Raw genomic sequence first — 22,291 nt, forward strand, 5'->3', positions numbered from 1 at the left:
CTTTGCAGTCCAGGAGTGGAGGTCCCTGGGACCATTAAGAAAGAAGAGCGAAGTGCAGGACCCTACCCAGAGAAACAGTGACACCAGAGTTAGAAGCAGAGACAATGATGTGGAGAGAGAGAGCAGCTAAGGACTCTAGACCCAGAGAGGGAGAGGGACTCGTGTGCTGACGACTGAGGGACAGGCTTGTGGGGCATATCCTTTAGTTGTTTGATGATGCATAGAGGGGATTGTAACCATGGCAATGAAATGATATACGATAGGATGAAAGTAAAGCTAATGTTCTCCCATGTAAACTATCACATCATTCACAATAAAACATTTTTTAAAAAAATATGGGGAACAACTGTGAAAACTAAAGCTTTTGACTTTCACAAACTAAGTTTAGAAAAGATAGTATATAAGAAAATAGGACCTGAATTGATGAAAAGCTATGGAGCTATGGAGTGTGTGCATGTGTGTGCATGTGTGTGTGCATGTGTGTATGCTTGGAGGACATCATCCTATTCTGGGGGAAAACATTCCTAAGAAGAATTACTTGGATGCTACATTTATAAAATTAATTAAATGAGTAAGATCATCTCAATTCCAAGACTGTGGGATTTTTTTTTAAGTGTCTTCACAACTTTCTTGGGTAGGTATCCTGTGCCTTCAAGGAGCACAGTGGTTCTGTAGGAAAAGGACTGGACTGTGAGCCACAAAGTCAGTGATTCAAGCCCAGCTGCAACTACACAGGAGAAAGATGGGGCTTTCTGCTACTGTAAAGACCTACAGCTTTTGGAAACCCTACACTTGGTCACTATATAAATTGGTACTGACTCTATGGCACTTAACAACAACATCCTGGGCCTTCGATGACTCATCTATAATTACAGCCCAAGTCTCCTGCCCCATAACTAGTCATCTTTGTATTGGATTAAGACAATTTTCTTCCCAGAGTTCAGACCTCGTGGGACAGGAAGGAGGTGCCTACCTGTATTTCAGGAAGGCTCTGGGCATGGGCGTGAATCTGGTGCTTCTCCTGGAGGTAGGTGCTGACCACATCGGGATTCAGCCAGGTGTTATGGATCTGGACACCAATCCTCATTCCCCTGCTGGGAGCTATCCCATGGTGTTCAGCTTCCAGGTAGTACTTGGCCCCACCTAATAGCTCCAACTTGAGGGTCTTCCGGTACCAAGTCCCTTCATTCCCATTCTCCTCCCAGGAGTCAAACCAGTCAGCAATTCCAGTGCTGATGGAAGCCACTTCCACCTGTGTCCAAATAAACATAGCAGGATCAACATGCAGACGCTGCTGGGCGTCTCAAACAAAAACTGTCTGGATAGTCACTAACAACGGATTCTTGGCCTTGTCCACAGTGGAACCTTCTCTCAAGGGAACCTGAAAGATTGGTTTGCCTTTTCCAGCACACTGTGGTTCCTAGGTGCCATCAAGTTGATTTTGACTCATGGCAACCCCATGTGACAGAGCAGAACTGCCCTACAGGATTTTCTAGGTTGTAATAGATAAGCACTTGACTTCAAGGTCTGTTTGAACCTCAAGATCGGCAGTTCAAAGTCACCAGCCGCTCCTCAGAAACCCTATACAGTGTCACTATGAGTTGGAATCCACTCGACGGTACTTAACAACAACAATAATCTTTACAACAGCAGATTACCAAGTCATTCTCCGGCAAACTCACTGAATTTGAATCACCAAGCTTTTCATTGCAGCCAAGCACTTAACCATTGTGCTACTTTCCAACATGGTGGTCATGGTGGTGGTGTGCCATGGAGTCAACTCCAACACATAGTGACCCTGTATAGGGTTTCCAAGGCTGCAAATCTTCACTGGAGCAGAAAACCTCATCTTTCTCCTGCGGAATGACTGGTACTTTCGAACTGCTGACCTTGAGGTTAGCAGTCTGATTCGTAACCACTACGCTAACAGTAGTCAAAAATTGATCTGTGGTGTGTGTGTGGTTCTCCACCCACCGCCACCCACCATTCATTCTCTCCCTCTCTCTCTCTCTGAGACTGTTAAATGATCAAATGAGTCTCAATGGATTATATTTATATATAATATATATAAATGTATTTATATAACATAAAACTCTAGGCTTATATGATATTGTGAATAAAATAGAATTAAATTATTTCAGACCTTGAGAATGATGTATCCATGAAAAAAATACAGAACATTTTTTTTCTAAACAACTAGAATAGCAATTTCATAAAAGCATATTAACAATTTAAGAAAAAGTATTGTGGTTCTTTGTCAATATTCCTAGTAAACATTGACTGCTTGCTAAGTAAGTGTATATTTTCTTATCCTTCAAGCTTGATGGGGATATTGCACCATAATACTTCCTACCACCTCTCTATTCAAACTTAGTGAGAAAGACCATGCTTGGAGTCATGTAAACTTATCTAAATGGTCTGGATTGGCCACATTGTCTAATCCTCTATCTTCTCAACTGGAAAATAGAGCTAAAAGTGCATACTTGGTAAAGATGCTGAGAAGAATAGAACCAAGGCATGTAAAAGGTCTTAAAACTATCAGACCTACAGTAAGTGCTCAATAAAATCTCTGACCACCTACTGGCATGTTAAAATCATCAATAGGACATGCAAGCTTTAGTTTTAGTTTTTGCTTTTGATTTTTCAGGAGTGATGGGCTGGGGCCTGGAAGAAGAAGGAAAATGAAAGGAAGGTGAATACCTTGGTCTTCGGATCCTCTGACCAACTGAAATGCAGGCTAGCTTGGCTGTCTGCTTGGATCCAGAAAGTATAATTATTTGTCTCTGGAGCCACGAAGAACCCACTGAGCCGTGCTCTGTGAAGCAGAGGAACAGAGTCAAACGAGAGCAAACTAGGCTTGAAATCATGGAACAAACAGCTGGTTGCCAATTTCCTTTGTTTCTCTGTATGGTAATGAAGAAGAAAATCCTGATTCTTGCACCATCTGATTGGCCAAAATACCTAGAAACAACTAATCCCATAGCCTCTGTCTAGTCTCAATATCCCAGTTGAGATTGGATAGCAATTGATCTCATTATGCTGTGGTAAACAGAAATTTTGGAAATATAAGGACTATAGCACCAGGATGGATGAAAGCTTATCTGAGAAAACATACCTAGCACACCAGTATAGGGAGGATCTGTCCATGGTAGAAACTCAGTCAATAGCAAATACTACTCTGATCATTAGAAATGAAGAGAGACCACCAAGTAGAACTTGCTCTGAATTAACCAGATACTTCAATATGTGCAGACAATATCTTTCCAATTACAAATATTGTGGAACATGGAAAAGAGTCGACTGAAGTTGCCAACAGTTTCAAATTTAAAGGCCATGAGGAAATTTTCAGGCAATGTTATGAAACATTAAAAAAAAACAACAACAGCATTTCTTTAAAGTTTAAATTACATTGACATAGCATTAGAGACAGATTTAACTCAGGTATCTTCCTAAATAAATACTACAAATATTTTCTGTTTGTCCTATTTTTAAATCTTCAAAACATCAATATACAGAGCCTTTTAATTTAGGTTTCATGTACAGATACATATATATTACCTTTCAAAAATGTTTTTATTTTTAAAAATAGTTTTTTAAAAGAACTATGTGAAAAGTTCATCATTATATAAAAGGTATTTCTCTGTCAGTCAATAAATATTACAATCTTCTTAATGAATGAAAGAGGAACTAGAGAAAGAGTTACTATCTCATCTGTGACTTCTCAAAATGGCAATGAAAGAAAAATGTCATTGTTTATTTGTTTTTAAGTTTGAAGGTGGTCTATCACATTCCTTAATACTGCAGACATGCTAAGATGAGGAAGCTTCAAAGAGTTTGTGGAAAAATGAAATGAAAAGATAATGGAATTTTTCCACAAAATTTTTGAAGCCTCCTTGTATAGCTTAAAGTTTGACATTTGAACATGATTAACAGTCTTCAAGAGTTCTGCTGATATTGTTAGTTAATGTTTAGTTGATTTTGACTCATAGTAACCCCATGAGACAGACTAGAATTGCCCTATGGCGTGTTTTGGCTGTAGTTTTTACAAGAGCTAATCACCAGGGTCTTTCTCCCATGAAGCAGCTGGGTGGGTTTAAGCGGTCAACCTTTTGGTTAGCAGCTGAGTGTTGGACCAACTCCTACCATACCATGTAATATTAAGGAACTCTGGTAGCATAGCGGTTATGAATTGGACTACTAACCTCAGCTGTTCCATGGGAAGAAAGATGAGGCTTTCAGTTCTTCTAAAGATTTATAGCCTCGGAAACCATAAAATTGGTTCCGACTCATGGTGACCCTATATAGGGTTTCAGAGGAGCAATTTGTAGGTTTGGTCTGACCCCTTGCAGTTCAAACTGAGCTTGCAATTCAGTGCTTTATCTTACAGCACCAAACCATGTCTCCAATCTTTATCAAACCCCTCTTTGAGAAGGATTTTGAAAGAGGGAAGATCTCTCACACAATAATGGATCCATCAGTCTACTCTGTATATACATTAAGTGCACACTAATGAAGAAGTGCATCTAAGCAATTCTCAAACTTTCTGTAATTTTAAGTTCACTTTAGAATACTAGAAATTTCAGCCACATCATGAAGATTCGACACAACTCTAAATAGAAACCACAATCACAATGCAAGCAAATGCATTCTCTCAGAATCCATAAGATCTTCCCTAGCTATTAATCACATAGGTCATTGAATTGACCTTCCGCACTACGTGATTGCTTAATAGTACTTACTGTTCAGCCTTATATGGCTAAAGGGGGAAACTGGGCACATGTTAGCTTGTCCTCCTAACCACATAACCTGCAACAAGTTTACACTACTCTCTACCAAGTCTCCTGGACCATCTACTCAGCTCATTCTCTAACTGAGAGTCACCTCCAAAATAGACTATAAATTGAGATGAAAAAAAAAAACAAATTTTACAAGTTGATCAAAATTGGGGGGTGTACCTATAAAGGGTCTATGATGCACTAGCATGATGGCTCAACATTAGCTGAGAAAACAGGTCAAAGTTTGTTGTTGAATTGGCTGGTGTTATAAATTCTGTCCTGAAAAGCTTACTACCTACATACCCATATCCTAGCCTCACTTATGTTAGTAAAGATGCTTCTGATATGGGAACCCCACTTGTCCTAGGATCTATAACATACCTGAAAGGTTGTCCTTCCTTTGACCAAAATCCAAATGGAGAACTAGCATTAGGGACAATCTGCCACCTGTACCCAGGGGTGGCTTCAGAAAGGTCCAAGCCTTCAGTAGCATCTCCCACTTCAAAAAGAAGCCCACGGTTGCCTGTAAGACAGGTACAACTCATAAACATGTAGAAAGGGACAACTCATAAACATGTGGACAGGTACAACTCAGAGGGCATTCCTCCCCAAGTTGAAGAACGACCTTACTTCAGATTCAGGAGCAGAGGATGATCAAGACAATATCTGTAAAGTTGGGTCCCCTGAATTCCAGATATGAGAGGTCGTTTTGTTATGTTGTAATCATCAGTTGCTGTCAAGTTGGCTCTGACTACTGATTACTTTATGTATAACAGAACAAATGGTTGCCCAGTTCTGAGCTATCTGCATAACTCTTGATATGTTTAAACTCACTGTAGTGACTATTTCGTCAGTTCTTATCATTGAGGGTTTCCCTCATTTTAGCTGACCCTCTAATAACCAAATATTGTGTCATTTTCTAGAAATGTTTCAATGTTGTTGTTGTTGTTGTTGTTGTTGTGAAGTGCCATCAAGTTCGTTCCAATTCATACTTGCACTGTATAGGGTTTCCAAAGAATGGCAGGTGAGTTTGAACCACCTACCTTGCAGTTAATAGTACAGTGTTTATCCTACAGTACCACATCAGGATTGGTTCACTAGATAATTCAAATGTTCTCTTGTTGTTGTTGTTGTTATGTGCTGTGGAGTTGGTTCTGACTCATAGTGACCCTGTATAGGGTTTACAAGGAGCAGCTGCGAACCTTGTGGCTAGCAGTCCAGTGCTTATCCTACAGTGCCAGTTCTAAAGAATAGAAAATGCTCCTTGCTGTAGGATATAGCCTTTCAGAAGGAGAATCAATAAAGAATAGTAAAAGGAGGTATATTCTCAGAGTACCAGAGAAAAATAGGGAGTACTTTTTAATAGGAGTGCCAAGGAAAATAATCAGTTCCTGGAGAAAACGTAAAAGCAGAAATAAATGCTGTGCTTGAATAAAAGACAAGTAAAGTGACTATGTGCTTGTGGTTTGACTTGTCTTAGTACTTTCCAAAGCTGGTGTGAACTCCATTATCCGTTAAGGTTGAGTTCAGCTTGAGAAATCCATTCTTAAACACCTTTCTTTTGGAAAATTGGCAATATTTTTAATTATTCACGTGTCATGACCTAATTTGTGGGCCTGCACATAGAGCCAGTTAATTACTTGTCATGCTACTGTCACATGATATTTTAAATGATGTCCTTATTCATTTGGATTTTATACTAAGCAAACCATGAGGGAAAAGGCACAGGTGCAATAGATTGGATACTAGCCTTGGAAGTCCTATACAGGGTCACTATGAGTCGGAACCAACTCCACGGCACTTAACAACAGCAACAATAGCATGGCAGGATAGTAGCTCTAGAATCAGACAATTATGGGTTCCAAGTCTGCCAGTTACTAGATATGAGGCTTTGATGAATGCCCTTGTCATCTCTTTCTCATGCTAATTATAAATAGAGGCAATGTACTGAGAACTGTTCTTAAGTGCCCTCTAGTCAATTCTGACTCAAAACAACTCTGTACAGGGTTTCTGAGGAGCGACTGGTGGGTTTGAACCACCGACCTTACAGTGCTTATCCTACAGCGCCACACCAGGAATCCTACTGAGAACTAAGTGAGCCTCAAATATCTTCATAAACAACCTGAAGTGCTCAATAAGATATAGTTACTGAGTCGCTGTTGTTGATATTGTTGTTAAGTGTCATGAAGTTGGTTCTGACGCAGAGCAAACCTGTATGGGATTTCCAAGGAGCAGCTGGTGAGTTTGAACCACTGACCTTACAGTTCAAACCTAGGTGGTGTACATTGTTAGCATGCTCAGCTGTTAACAAAAAGTATGATCATTCAAGTCCACCCTGAGGCATCTTGGAAGAAAGACCAAGTGATAAATTTCCAAAGAGTCTGTCATTGGAAACTCTATGGCACACATGTCTACTCTAAAATACGTGAGGTTGCCATGAGTTAGAATCGAGTACCATTTTTTTGTGCTAATTAAAGTACTAGTGTTGTCCCTATTAACTTCTAAAACTAGGAAATAAAGAATAAGAAGAAAAATAAAAGTATGTATTAGATGGTGGTACACCATGGAGTCAAATTCTTACTCATATTGACCCTGTATAGGGTTTCTGAGACTGTAAATCTTTATGGGAGCAGAAGCCTCATTTTCCTGCCATTGTGTGCCTGGTGGACTTGAACTACTGACCTTGCAGGTAGCAACCTAACATGTAACCCACTATGCTACCAGGGCTCCTTAATTATATCAGTTTAAATTAGGGTTTCTCAACCTTAGCACTATTGACATTTTGGGGCTGGATAACTCTGTATGAGTCCTGGTGTGGCATTCTAGAAGTACCGGACTGCTAACCACAAGGGCTATGGTTTAGACCCACTAGTCGCCCCTCGGAAACCCTATACAAGGTTGCTATGAAGTTCACCTGATTCCAAGGCACTTAACAATAAGTCTGTTGTAGTGCTATACTATGCATTGTGGGACACTTAGCAACCCTAGCCTCCACCCACTAGATGCCAATATGTCACCACAAACAATGTCTCTCAATATGGCCAAATGTCCTCCAGGTGACAAAATAGCCACCAGTTAAGAACCACTTTTAAACATAGTAATTCTTCCATGGAAGAAACTTCAAACACTCTTCATAAAAGATATGGTTAACTAACTCTCAAAACAGCTGCACTCAGGAAATTATCTTACCACTAGGAAATGCTCAGAGGGAGCAGGGCCCTGTTTCCTGACACAGGAAACAGGCATTCTCTCAAGCACTTGTTTCAGTAATTCGGTTTCCTTGGATGGGCGCTTTCCCTAAGTGAAAACTACAGATCTGGGACCTAGAGAAATCTCTAGCCAAAGCTTTGCATGCATTTCCACACCTGAGTGGCCTTTCCTTAGAAAGACTTCTTCCCCTGCTGAGCAACTTTCCTTTTAAGTGCTGAGTCCCTGGCATTGGTATGCACATACCTGTAGTTTAACCATTTAGTACACCTTTTGTGGGACAGGTAAGGAGGAAGTAAGTACACAGTGCAGGCTGTGGTTCTGCCCTGACTTCCTAACTGCACTTGAGTCTCTAGTTCTACTGCTTAGCAGAAAAGTAAGCCCTTAATTTACAGCCAGGATGTGGGTGCTTTACACATAGAAGAACAAAGGCCTGCCGCCTTGACTCCCCCACTTTTGCCCACTTCAGGCATAAGCTGGTGGCAACATCACAATACATTCTTATTTTCAAAGTAGCAGGTGGCTGCCTGCAAGGGAGAGGAGTTGACATTTAAATGCACCCCAGTGTGCCTTGTTCTCTGCCCTGTCTCATATTAGTATGATATTAGTATGCTCTAATGTTCCTGTCTTCTTAAGTAGTGGGCGTACAGCTAGCCCATCCTACATAGATAGAGTGTAAGGGTTTCTTCCAGGAGCTATAACAATGCCTTAATGACAGTTTGCTTTCTGGGTAATGGTTTTTACTAAACTCCATTGGCCACCCATCTGGCTAGGGCTAGGAGTACAGTGTCCCTACACATATGAATAATGCAAAGAGCCTCTGCTATCTGAACCCTCTCTCTCACAATGATATCATCAGCTCAGGGCTCACTGGGCTACCAACGGCTAAGACAAAATTTGAATGTTTTCATTTCTACTCCCCAGCCACTTGTGCTAAAATATAAACAGGAAGTCAAAGAGTAGTGTTGTAACCTCCTTACCTGCCTGAGGAGCAGTGAGCCGTGCACCTTTTTCTGGAGACCTAGAGGTGCATTCAATCTTCCTGGGAGACACATGTCTGACATCACATGGAATGCCTAACAAGAACAATATAGATACACACACACAGTTGTTGTTAAGTGCCATCAAGTCAGTCCTGACTCATAAAGACCCTGTATATATGGGGTTTCCAATGGATGGCTTCTGAGTTTGAACCACCAACCTTGTGTTTCAAACCAAACTTGCGATCCAGTGCATTATCCTACAGGGCCACACTTTGTTGCTGTTGTTGTTGTTGTTAGGTGCCATCAACTCGGTACCAACTCATTGCGACGCTATGCACAACAGAACAAAACACTGCCCAGTCCTGGGCCAACCTCACAATTGTTGCCATGCTTGAGGCCCATTGATGCTGCCATATTGTCAATCCATCTCACTGGGGGTCTTCCTCTTTTTCTCTGACCCTCCACCTTACCAAACATGATTTCCTTCTCCAGTGACTGGTCCCTCCTGACAATATGTCTGAAGTATGAGAAATGAAGTTTGGCCATCCTGGCCTCCAAGGAGCACTCTGGCTGCACTTCTTCCAACACAGATCTGTTGGTTCTTTTGGAAGCACTTGTTGTTGTTGCTGTTGTTGTTGCTGTTAGGTGCCACTGAGTCGTTACCGACTCATAGTAACCTTACGCACAGCAGAACAAAACACTGCCTGATCCTGGGCCAACCTCACTTGAGTCCATTGATACTGCCACTTGGCCAATCCATCTCGTTGGGGGTCTTCCTCTTTATCTCTGACCCTCCACCTTACCAAACATGATATCCTTCGCCAGTGACTGGTCCCTCCTGACAATATGTCTGAAGAGACAAAGTTTGGCCATCTTGGCCTCCAAGGAGCACTCTGGCTGCACTTCTTCCAAACAGATCTGTTGGTTCTTTTGGCAGCCCATGGCACTTTCAATATTCTCCTCCAACACCATAACTCAAAAGCATCAATTCTTGGCAGCAGTTCTGACTCATAGTGACCCTGAATAGGGTTTCTGAGGAGTGCCTGGTGAGTTTGAACTGCCAACCTTGCAGTTCAAACTGACCTAGCAGTCCAGTGCTTTATCCCACAGTGCCACACCAGGAGTTTTATATATATATATATATATATATATATAGTGGGGTTGTGTGTTTTACAGTTAGTTCTGACTCATAGCAACCCTATATAGAGTTTCCAAGAAGTGGCTGGTGAATTGGAACTGCCAACCTGTGGTTCAAACTGACCTTGTGATTGATCCAGTGCTTATCCTACAGAGTCACACCAGGAGGCATACATATATATATATATATATAGTGGTGACTGTGTGCTTTAGAGTTGGTTCTGACTCATAGCAACCCTATATAGGGTTTCCAAGGCTGTATACCTCATTTTTCTCCCACAAAGTGGCTGGTGGATTAAACTACTGGTGTTGCAGTTAGCAATCCAATGCCCAACCCACTACATTACCAGGGTTCAAAATAGATAGATGAGATAGATAAATATAGATCTATAGAGTCCTGGTGTGGCGCCGCAGGATAATGTACTGAACTGCAAGGCCGGTTTGAACCACAAGGTCATAGTTCAAACCACCAGCTGCTCTTTGGAAACCCTATACAGGCTTGCTATGGCACCATAAGTTAATGCACTGTACTGCAAAGTCAGTTTGAACCGCAAGGTCAACAGTTCAAGCTTATTAGCTGCTCCTCGGTAACCCTATAGAGAATCACTATGGGTCAGAACCAGCTTGATGGCACTTAACAACAGCAACAATGAGTCAGAACTGACTCGACAGCACTTAACAACAATACACACACACACTCGTAAAGCAACAAAAAATTCATGAAAAATTTCCATCACCTTTTAATTCCATTTTTCCATAAACTTTTTGGAGTCCCCTGGTATATGGAATGACAGAGCCAGGCTGAAGTAGACAAGCTCCTATTTTAAGGCAGAAGACTAGATGTAGAAAGCAGCAAAAGTTGTCACCCTGACTGAAGGGGAACAGGTAAGGGACAGTGCAGAGCAGTAACCCAGAGAGCAGTTTATATTAACCACACAGAAAGGAATGCACTGAGGATGTACTGAACGTGTTCCAGCTGCTAGCCACTCTGCTGAGGTGGTGGGCGCACATGTAACTCAAAAGTGTGAGGACACGGTCCTGAATCCTTGGTGTCACAAGCTAAAGGAGCAGCCCACCTGACAATACAAAAGATTGTAGACAGATGCCACAAAAGCATTTGCCAAGAGAATCTGAATAGCAAGGCCAGGACACTCTGGAGGGAGTCCTGGGTGGTACAAACAGTTAACAGGCTCAGCTCAAATCAGAAGGATAGAAGTTTGAGTTTATGTAGGCGGGTCTCAGAAGAAAGGCCGGGAGAGCTCTTTTCAAACAATCAGACAATGACAACTCTCTGGAACATAGTTCTACCCTAACACACATGGGGTTGCCATGATTCAGAGTTGACGTAACAGCAATTGGTTACTGATTAGAATGAGGATGATGGGTATTATAATGAGGCAGCAGTACTTTTCCTGTTTCTTCTCCATCACTCAACTTGCCTTACCCCCAGCCCCAGGATGGGGACACCAGAAAGAACTGCCCATGAACTGTGAACTTGGCTGTAGGAATTGAAGACTAACTAATGGTCTGTTCCCTGTTTACTCACCTACTGAGCTACAGGACTTCAATCCCACCTGTTCCCAACTCGGCACAGGTAAAACAGGATGACAAGGTGAGCCAGAGGGGACAAAGTTTGCTTCCAACATACACACAGTCTCCATGCTACCAAGAGATACATAATTGCTAACAGTATTTAAAACTATCAGCTATTTTCAGTCATTTCAACTTAGTTACCTGCAATGGTCACCTGGGCAGGGTTGTCAAAGAAGTCTCCTCTAATTGTGATGTCTGTTCTTCCCCCAAGGCTCCCAGTTTCTGGAAACACAGATAGTATTTCTGCAAAAGAAATAAAAGTAAGCATCTGAATATAGAACACGTTGTGACCCAGATAATATAGTAATAGAAGCTATCAATAATTTATTTCTTACTTTAACTTTCTAACGCCAGCAACAGTTAGAATTGTTATGTCCTAGTAAAAGTCATTCTGTAGCCCTGGTTGTTGTTAAGAGCCGACAAGGGGGTTTCCAAGGTTGTAAATCTTTACAGCAGCAGAAAGCCTCATCTATTTCCCACGGAGGAGATGGTAGCTTTGAACTGCTGACTTTGCAGTTCACAGCCCAATTTGTAACCACTACGCTACCACAGCCCCTTGGAAAGGAGATCTGGTAGCATAGTGATTAAGAGTTGGCCTGCTAACCGCCAAACCCACAGCAGCCCCAAGCTCCTAACTGAGGCTCTGACATGTTAAATGAATTAACTAAGTGCATACAACTATAGGAGTCCTGGTGTGCGCTGTGAGCTAATGCGCCAGACTGCAAAGCCGTTGTGCTCCTCGGAAACCCTATGCAGGGTCCTTATGGGTTGAATCTGACTCGACGGCAGTTAACAACAACATACAACTAGAAGTTGAATGCTGGCCCTTAAGAAAATCAGTCCAAAGATCTCTGTATGCCCAATTCCCTCTCCACAGAGTTGTCCTATCTACTATAAGAAAGTTCTGGCCTGTGAATCCTCATCATAAGAAGATAATGACCATGGACATATAAAATACCTGTTCATTTTCTAGCACCAGAAGGCAACACAATTGCTTAGCCTCGGTATCCGTAAGTAAGGAATTACTAAATGAATGCTCATATGTGAGGTGTCACAATAAATGGAAAGACACGGGTTTTTAGACTTTTAAGTGCTGCTACTTTCTCTGGTAGTGTATTGGTTATGAATCGGGCTGCGAACCACAAGGTCAGCAGTTTGGCAGTTCAAAACTACCAACTGTTCTGTGGGAGAAAGATGAGGCTTTCTGCTCCCGTAATCACAGCACATAACCACCAGCACTTTACTATTCGTTATCAGAGCATTCAGTGTACAGTTATAGACTCTGTGTAAAAGATTGTTTTTTCGTTTCTTTCAATATAGTAACTCTTATGGAGTCCTGGTCAGAACCGACTCCATGGCCCTTAACAACAACATAGAGTCCCGGTATGGCACTGCATGTTAATGTGCTGGACTGCAAAGTTGGTTTGAACCGCAAAGTTGGTGATTCAAGCTCACGGCTGCTCCTCGGAACCCCTATACAAGGTCACTAGGTGTCAGAACTCGAGAGCACTTAACAACAACAACATGGATTGAATTCTAGCCTTCAAAATTTGTATTTGAAAATCCATTTGGAAACAATAATTACTTTGTTATGTGAATTACATCGACCCTTGTTGTTAAGTGCCCTGGAGTCTGTTCTGGCTCATAGTCACCCAGCATAGAGTCTCCTAGGTACGGCTGGTGGACCCACCTTGCAATTAGAAGTCCAGTGCTTATCCTACAGCACTACACCAGGATCCTAGTAAGGTAACTTCTAAATCGAATCACTGCTAAGCTATAAAAAGAGCAGATTAGAAATACACACAGGGGAAGACAGATGCCATATGATGATTGTCTACAAACCAAAGAACCAAGAAATGCCCTGAGCTACTGACAGGGAAAGACTCCACATGGCCAGGACCTGATTTGAACTTTAAGCCTCTAGAACTGTGAAGAAATAAATTTCTACCCTTTTGTGGTATTTGTGTTATAACAGCACTAAGAAACTAAGGTAGTAACTAAAGCTGACACACATAAAATCAGTGTGTTTTCAACCCAAATGATTCTAGGGACAGTCAGTGGTCATGGAGAAGTGGCCAGATGAAAGAGGAGGAGTCTCCAATGTTGGGTGAGACGTCACGGAAGGACAACAGTCCAGTGTGTAGGGAAATGGTACCTGAGTGTGTCTGGTACAGGAAAAGGTCCTGCTTGGCACTGATCATCCATGCATCCTTGTGTACCATTGACCTTCAAGACAGACAAAGTTAGGTTTGTGATGAAACCATGGAGATGCATTTTAAAAATCAGCTGACTGATTTGGATCATTTGGATACCAGCTCCTGCTAATGATTAGAAAACATTATCAGTGGCAAAGTTTGTTTTCTGATCCATAAAATTATTCTATGTGAATAATAATATCTACACACCTCACAGGTATTATATAATATTGTAATATAGTATAAAATAATACCATATTTAGCATTAAATTGAATGATGACTATGAAAGGCCTACTACAAAATTTGGCCCAAAAGAGACACTCTATAGGCATTAGTTTTATTCATTCCTAAAATCAAGAGGCAATCTTCATCCTTTGGGCTCTGTGGATAGAGGTACTATATGCCTTTTCCATTATGATACAATGAATATCAACTAGACAAGTGAAAACTTAGAAAATTATATAAGAATAGTGGTAAAGCATGAGAAATAGCTAAGCTACACTCTAGATAATTAGATTTAAATCCTGTCTTTAGGCTGGATTTTAACCTATGTTTATGGTCTTTAAGTTACTGTCTTGGAAATTTGACTTACTAAAGATTTACCTACAACATTTTAAAAAATCATAGCTGACTTTAAAAACAATTATAATTAAATTAAATTTTTTATCTCCAAAAAATAATCTCTCTCCAAAGCTCTAGGAAATTTGAATGTTTCCCATTTTGATGCTAGCATTTCCTGAAATGATACAATACATTTTATAAAACTATATTTCACATGAAACTTATGTGATAGTTTTAAATTTACAGTATTATGATATTCCTTAAGAGGTCACTTCCAAAATTCTGTGCCATTATCATACTGAAATAGTTGCATTGTATCTGTAGACGTATCATGAAAACACAATAAATTTGTCAAATAAAAGAGTTTTTGTTATATGATTCTGTTTGTGTACATTTGAAATTTTTCATTTTAAAAAAGGTTAAAGAAAGAAATCAAGATAAAAAATAAATAATATAAAATGAACACAAATTTTCATACTCCTAGTTACTTACTTTCCTTTATTAAATACTGAGAAGCTAACATTCTGCGAACCTGTAACAAAAAGAAAGAGAGTACAGGATTCTACGTGAGCTACCTAGGTCAGGCTATGGTTACTGTTAACCCAAGAACTCCCAAGGTCATCAAGTTACTCTCCATGCCTCCAGTTCCCTAACAACATCCCAAATAAACACCTCACATGCCCCACTCATGTCCAGCAATACAAAAATAAAAATAAAAGTACGGTAGAACAGAGAAGAGCACAGGTTTGGAGTTAGACTGAGCTGGATTTAAATCCTGCTCTACTCATTCCTTGCTTCACTTTCCTCACCTGTAAAGTTAAAAGAATTTCATCTACCTCACAGATTTATGGTGAGGATTAAATGCGTGTATAAATAAGCTGCTTATCTATAGATAAGTGCTTCACATAGTGAAGACAGTCCTTGTTGTTGTTGATAAGTGTCATCAAGTCAGTTCTGACTCAGAGAGACCCTGTATAGAGTTTCTGAGAAGCTACTGGTGAGTTTGAACCACTGACCTTGCAGTTCAAGTTGACCTTGTGGTGCAGTGCATTATTCCACAACACCATACCTTAACCAATGTTAATTATTGTTAACATCCTCTTGTATATCAATTCCTGACTTTTTTTCATGTAAAGAGAAAAATGGACAAGACTTTAAAACAGTGCTACTTTCCCAACAGACCGATGTAGTTGCCCTCCACCCGGCACTGCAAAGTCCCAACACCATGGTCTTCCTGAATAGAATAGCTAAGAAAAGAACAAAAACAAAAAAACAATTAAAACCTGAGGTTATAATCACCAAACAACACAGTCCAGAAGGTCAATCTGACTCTTTAGTCTAGAAAGTAAAGTAAAATAATAAAATAGTACAAGTCAGTGAGAGAAAATTGGTAACTGGCAGATACTTAAGATATAGTGAACTCACTGGGGCAAATGCTTTGGGTAATATCAAGCAGACACCATTGATACATAGATTAACAGTCAAATACATAATGTGAGAAATAAGTATAGCTTATTCATGCCCTCTGCCCAGACCTTTCTTTCCAAAATCTGTTACAAATATATCAAAATTCTTACTGACAAAAAGGGAAAAAAAAAACAAACAAACAAAAAAAAAAAACTGTTGTCAAGTACAAATCCAAAATACTGAGCAAAAAATTTAAAGAAACCGCACTCTAGAATTTGACACTACTAAACCTAAGTCCTAAAATACCTAATGGAGAAAGGATTGAAGTTATCAAGGACTTGATTTTGCTTGGATCAACCATCAATACTCATGGAAGCAGCAGTCAAGAAATTAAACGTTGTATTGCATTAGGCAAATGCTGCGCAAGACGTCTTTAGAGTGTGGAAGAGAAAATAAATCAATTTGAGGACTAAGGTACGTCTAATCCAAGCCAATAACCTCATATGCATGTGAAAGTTAGACAGGGAATAAGGAAGACCTCAGAAGAATTGATGAATTTGAATTATGGTGTTGGAGAACTATAGCGAAAGTACCATGGGCTGCCAAAAGAACAAACAGATCTATGTTGGAAGAAGTGCAGCCAGAGTACTCTCTGGAAGCCAGGATGGCCAGACTTCATCTCTCATACTTTGGATGTATTATCAGGAGGGACCAGTCACCGGAAAAGGACCAGTCACTGGAGAAGTTTGGTAAAGTGAAGGATCAGAGAAAAAGAGGAAGACCCCCAATGAGGTAGACTGGCACAGTGGCAGCAACAATGGGCTCAGGTGTAGCAATGATTATGAGGTTGGCACAGGACCAGGCAGTGTTTTGTTCTGTTGTGCATACAACTGACTGACTCAATGGCACCTAACAACAACAACAACAAACCTAAATCCTAAAAAGCTAATTCTTACGATGGCCTTAATGCAAGGTGAATCCATCCAGTTCAGAGTGGAGGAAAAATACCAAAAAAAGGTTGATTATTTGAATTATGAATGTATAAATATTTTTTTTAATGTTTATTGATACCCCCCCTCTCAGATTTATAATATAGTAAGCTAAGAGGATGAACTCTGTAGGCTGGCTAGCCTATCAGCATCCAAATCCCAGCTCAGCCACTTATGCTCTGTGAGATCTTTAGCAAATTATTTAACCTCTCTGTATCTCAGTTTTCTCATCTGTAAAGTAAAATTAATAACTAAATGTATTCACAAGGTCATTTTCACTACCATTGAATTAATTCCCATTCATAGTGACCTGGTGTGGTGATGTAGGCACTGGTTGGTGGTTCAAACCCACCAGCTGCTCCTCGGAAACTCTAACCGGGATCACTATGAGTCTGAACCAATTTGACGACACTTAACAACAACAACATAATGACCCAATATAGGGTTCTGAGACTGTAAATATTTACAGGAATCGACAGCCTCATCTTTCTCCCTTAGAGCTGCTGGTGGGTTTGAACTGCCAACCTTGCACTTAGCAATTCAACAACACCTAGCCTATAGAGTCATTGGTAATTTAAATGTAAAGCCTTAGAGCTGGGCTTGGCTTATAGTAAGAACTTAATAAGCATAGCTATTTGTTTTCTAAATCCACTTTAGTTTGCATTTTTAATCAACCCTGAATCTATTCGAGCAAATTTCAAAGACAAGACAGTCAGCAGTTTAATTTAAAAAACAAAAAGGCATTGTATGTATGCTCTGTACTCCTGTGGGAGAACCCAAAGGAAAGTTTCTCTGGAAAGAAAGAAAAGACACTCACCGATTTGCTGTCTGCCTATTGACAAGAGAGCAAGGAGTGAACCACTGTTCTCCTTGAGCTTCCAAGGTCAATGGGCTGGATAAAAAGAGGAAAGAAGAGACATGAAGCTATGGTGCAACGCTCTCAGCAAACATTCCTGACTGAACTCAAAGGAAGCATGAACATTGTCCTCTGCATCTCTGGAGCATGATTACAGGTGGCCAAACTCTCCCCAGGAGCTCTTGAGTTAAATGCCCAGCCTGAGAGTAGGGATATATAGCACTTTATCAAAGTCCAATGATTGACGTTGAAGGGATAGAATTTCCCCAAAATTCTCTATCAATCTCACGCTGTTTGTATTCATATGACATATTGTCAGGGATGAATTTGGTGCTTCTGTTACCTACAGAATGAGTAATTTCTTATTTTAAGACAAGTTGGCTATTATTTAATGCTACAAATGTAAGCCTTGAGAGTAATCAAATCATGTTCTCTTCAAGCAGGGCAGAATTTGAAAGATGGAGCCAAACAGAAGAGGATCCCCCTACCCCTTCCAGGAGTCATGGGAAAATTAGAGTCAGTATATAGAATCTACTCAGCTAGTCTGATAGTAGGATTATGTTCCTTCTACCTTATAAATCCTCAGTATACTTGCTTCATATATTGAATAATTACAGCTTCATATGTTGGCTAGTAGAGCTCTCCAGAAAGACCACAACTCCAACACTGCCCCTTTTTTCTCCTCTTTCCCTAGCATGAATGATTTAAGAGCAACACTTTCCACTTAAATCTGAAGGGAAAAAAGTCACATTGACATCCAAAACATTCCCAGAAGACATTAAAAACTCAGTGGTTTTCAGTCACACTCAGAGAATCTCTAAGTGCACAAATTAGAAACAACCAAAGAAGTCATAATGGGCTTTTGGTATTAGGCATCATTTTCTAAAGAATTTATTGCAACCAAGAACACAAGGGAGATGGTTAAGAATCAAAACCGAAAATCCACAGAAGCCATTATAGTACAATTCACACTGAGCCCAAAGTGACTAGTTGCCAGTAAATAAATGGACCAACTTAATCCAGCAATCACAATTACATTAACAAAGTTTGCTGAAGCCCAGCTCACCAACCACAAATTACAAAAAGCAAAACAGCAATTCTATGCCAACTGCTTGTAGTTTATTGCTATCAGAGAAGCTGATTTTGGAAGCTATGCAGTGTATTTATAACTATTTGCAAACAGAAATAAACACGCACACTTACCTATCAATATAATCAGCATCAGAATCAAAGGTTTCCAATCTTCCAGTGATAATCCAGCCATATACATGTATTAGTTTTCCTGTTTTAGGGTGATATTCAAAATTTTTATGTATCTAGCTCAAACTCAAGGAGCTCGGGTAGCATAGTGGTTACAAGCCGGGCTGCTAACCTCAAGGTCAGCAGTTCAAAAGTACCAGTGGTTCTGCTCCTTTAGAGATTTACAGCCTCAGAAACCCTATACAGAGGCACATAACCACCAACCACAGCTCAAACTCAAAATGTATAACACAAGCTGTGTTTCCTTTTGGTTACCTCTACCCCCGCTGGTAATGAATGTCCTAAGAAATTAACACTTTTTAAATAAATTATACAATGAGTAAAGTCAATGATTTGCTCCAGTGATCAATATTACACATGTTGTTGTTGTTGTTAGGTGCCGTCGAGTCGATTCCTACCCATAGCGACCCTGTATAGGGTTCCCAAGGAGCAGCTGGTGAGCTTGAACCACCAACCTTGCAGTCCAAACGACTTTGCAGTGTGACGTGTTAGCCCATGCGCCACACCAATATTACACACAGGAAAGGCTAAAATAACCAATTATTTCCGTAGGGATAGATAGATAGACAGACAGACAGACAGACAGACAGCTGTCATTGGGTCTACTCAAATTCATGGTGACTTTATGCAACAGAATGAACCATTGTTTGGTCCTGTATCAGCTTCATGAATTCTGGCATATCTCCATCATAGATATATCTATAGGAGGGGGCTTCAAAAAGTTCATAGAAAAATGGAAAGAAAAGATGAGCTTTTTGAAGACCCTTCATATATGGAGCACAAAAGAAATCATGGATTTTCCTCACAGCCCCAAAGATTGTGAGACTTTCAGGAGTGAAGGCTAGTTTCCACATACTACTCTGCTCCACACTCTTGTCTACGTGTAGACCACCCATTATTGGATTAAGAACAAATACCTTAGGTGTTCCCACTTCATGAGACTTTTCTCTAGACACTTGCTGATATGGCTATAAAGAAGATCTGATCACATGATTTGAATGTGTATTCAGGGATCCTACACTTTTTCCCATATCTTAAAGTACAGCAAGTGTCCTAGAAAACCCAAATGAACAGTACCTAAGTCCAAAGGGCACAAGATAGCAGCAAAGTAGTATCTTAAAGTATTCAAAATATTTTACTTAGCCCTTCCTCTGTGCTAGGCTCAAGTTCAAGGATAAAGTTAAGTGGAGCTCCCCAAACAGGGGGTGTCTGCCATACTCGCTGATACCTAAATAACATCTACTGTTGAGCATCCTCTCCGGGGCTTGATGGGATTCCCACTGGGTAGCACGTTTCTACTTAGTGCGCCCCTCTTTTTAGTTAGCAAGAGTGAAGGCACACTCATTCTCAACCCCCATTCATCATGGTGCATTCTCAGTATAATCCTTCAACCAAACAGTGCATGACGTGATTCCTTTCACATTTGGAAAACACTAAAACTCCGTATGGTGGACCTGCATGAGGCAAGCATTTTAAGCACACAAACCTTAGCAAGTTGATATAGTTAAAGTTCGCCACACAACCCCACAACCTGGAATTATATGTCTTCCAAATGATCAAAGGATATAATTGTCTTCCAGCATCACAGATGTGTAGGGATGAGAGAAAACAACCAAACCACAGCCACTGCCATCAAGTCAATTCCAACTCATAGCAACCCAATAGCAGGTTTCTGAGACTGCAGGTCTTTATGGAAGCAGACAGCCTTATCTTTCTCCCACAGAGTGACTGGTGGGTTTGAACTACCAGCCTTGAGGTTAGCAGACTAGCGTCTAACCCACAGTGCCACCAGTGCTCCTTAGGGATGATAAGAGGCAGAAAAGTGGAAGGAAAAGATAATGAATTTTTCCATGAACTTTTTGAAGCTCCCTACAGTGTCGGAGGAGAATATTGAAAGTGCCATGGGCTGCCAAAAGAATCGATAGATCCGTTTTGGAAGAAGTGCAGCCAGAGTGCTCCTTGGAGGCCAAGATGGCCAAACTTCGTCTCTCATACTTCAGACATATTGTCAGGAGGGACCAGTCACTGGAGAAGGATACCATGTTTGGTAAGGTCGAAGGTCAGAGAAAAAGGGGAAGACCCCCAATGAGATGGATTGGCCAACTGGCAGCATCGATGGACTCAAGCATGAGGTTGGCCCAGGATCGGGCAGTGTTTCGTTCTGCTGTGCAAAAAGTTGCTGTGAGTCGGTATTGACTCGACACCTAACAACAACAACATATGTGGAGCACAAAAGAAATAATGGGTCATCTCAGAGTCCATTGGTAATTAAAGTCAAACCTCAAAAATAGAAGGACTAAGGGTACATATACATGGGACTCAGTTCTTTTCATGAACACTTGAGACCACCAGAAAACATCACCAACAAATGTGTTCCCTTCACTCTGGGTTTGTGTTTCATTAATGACAAGTGACTTTCATCTGCAGTCCTAGAATGCCTTTGGGTTGCGCTAAAACAATGGTAACCTTCCAAGAACTATTAAAGCCATTCTACAGAAGAATAGGTAGAAAGAGAGGAAAGCTAATGACTTCGACAAGGGTCATAAAGTTGGCAAAACCTAGGTTCTGAAATTCTCTGCTAGTGCTAACAACGGACCGAATAATTTCTCCTTATTACAGTAGAGCTAAATTATTGATTTCCCAGATTTGGTGGGCAAGATTTCTTACTTAATTGATGGGTATCATTTAAAAAACTAATAACAGATTATAGAAATTAGAAGTTCCTGTGAGGTTTTTTTGTTTGTTTCTAAACAAAAACACCCCAACAGAGGCTGACTAATGTCTAAGTCAGCTAGCTCATGATGTTGGGGGTGGAGCAGGGAGGGGATTCTTTATCACAGTGGAGTACTGTTAACTACATATAGAAACTCAACTGCTCATCAAACGTCATCTCTCCTACCTCCATCACCTCCCACATCAACCTGGCTGCTAACTCTGGGCAGGCTTCCCAAATGAAATGAAAGTAATCGTCTGGAAATGATTGCAAAGATGTAGCTGCATGGATCCTGCCCTGAGGGAACACTCCAAAGGGGGCAAACACCAATCGTTCCGTACAAAAGTGAAGGAGACAGCATGTGGAACTCAGACGCAGTGAAACAAATGGGCTTGAGAGATCGGGGTGTCATCTGATGTCCCATTTTACACCTCTAGAGGCTGGCTCCATCCTCATCTCTCAGCCTAACAAGACTTCTGGCATCTAGACAGAAGCCTTCTAACACCAGAGTAGCAGTATCCCAAATGTCTGCATGTGATTTTCATAGACCACATCTCTTTTTAATAAACATTATCATGGAGTCCTGGTGTGGCGCTGTGGGTTAATGCGCCAGA

At 40.7% G+C, this 22,291-nt stretch overlaps 1 protein-coding gene across 1 annotated transcript in view; it reads right to left on the reverse strand.

The window, feature by feature from the left end:
* The window catches only part of PKHD1 (polycystic kidney and hepatic disease 1 (autosomal recessive)), a 722,421-nt gene that overhangs the window by 687,245 nt on the left and 12,885 nt on the right, over positions 1–22,291 (reverse strand). Inside the window, 10 exon segments of the mRNA XM_006835767.1 lie at positions 974–1,252; positions 2,701–2,815; positions 5,157–5,298; positions 8,963–9,058; positions 11,837–11,938; positions 13,851–13,921; positions 14,945–14,984; positions 15,635–15,699; positions 17,666–17,740; positions 18,908–18,986. Coding sequence (XP_006835830.1) covers positions 974–1,252; positions 2,701–2,815; positions 5,157–5,298; positions 8,963–9,058; positions 11,837–11,938; positions 13,851–13,921; positions 14,945–14,984; positions 15,635–15,699; positions 17,666–17,740; positions 18,908–18,986 — 1,064 coding nt within the window.

Source organism: Chrysochloris asiatica, unplaced genomic scaffold, assembly GCF_000296735.1.
Source record: "Chrysochloris asiatica unplaced genomic scaffold, ChrAsi1.0 scaffold00019, whole genome shotgun sequence".
In the NCBI taxonomy this organism is placed as follows: domain Eukaryota; kingdom Metazoa; phylum Chordata; class Mammalia; order Afrosoricida; family Chrysochloridae; genus Chrysochloris; species Chrysochloris asiatica.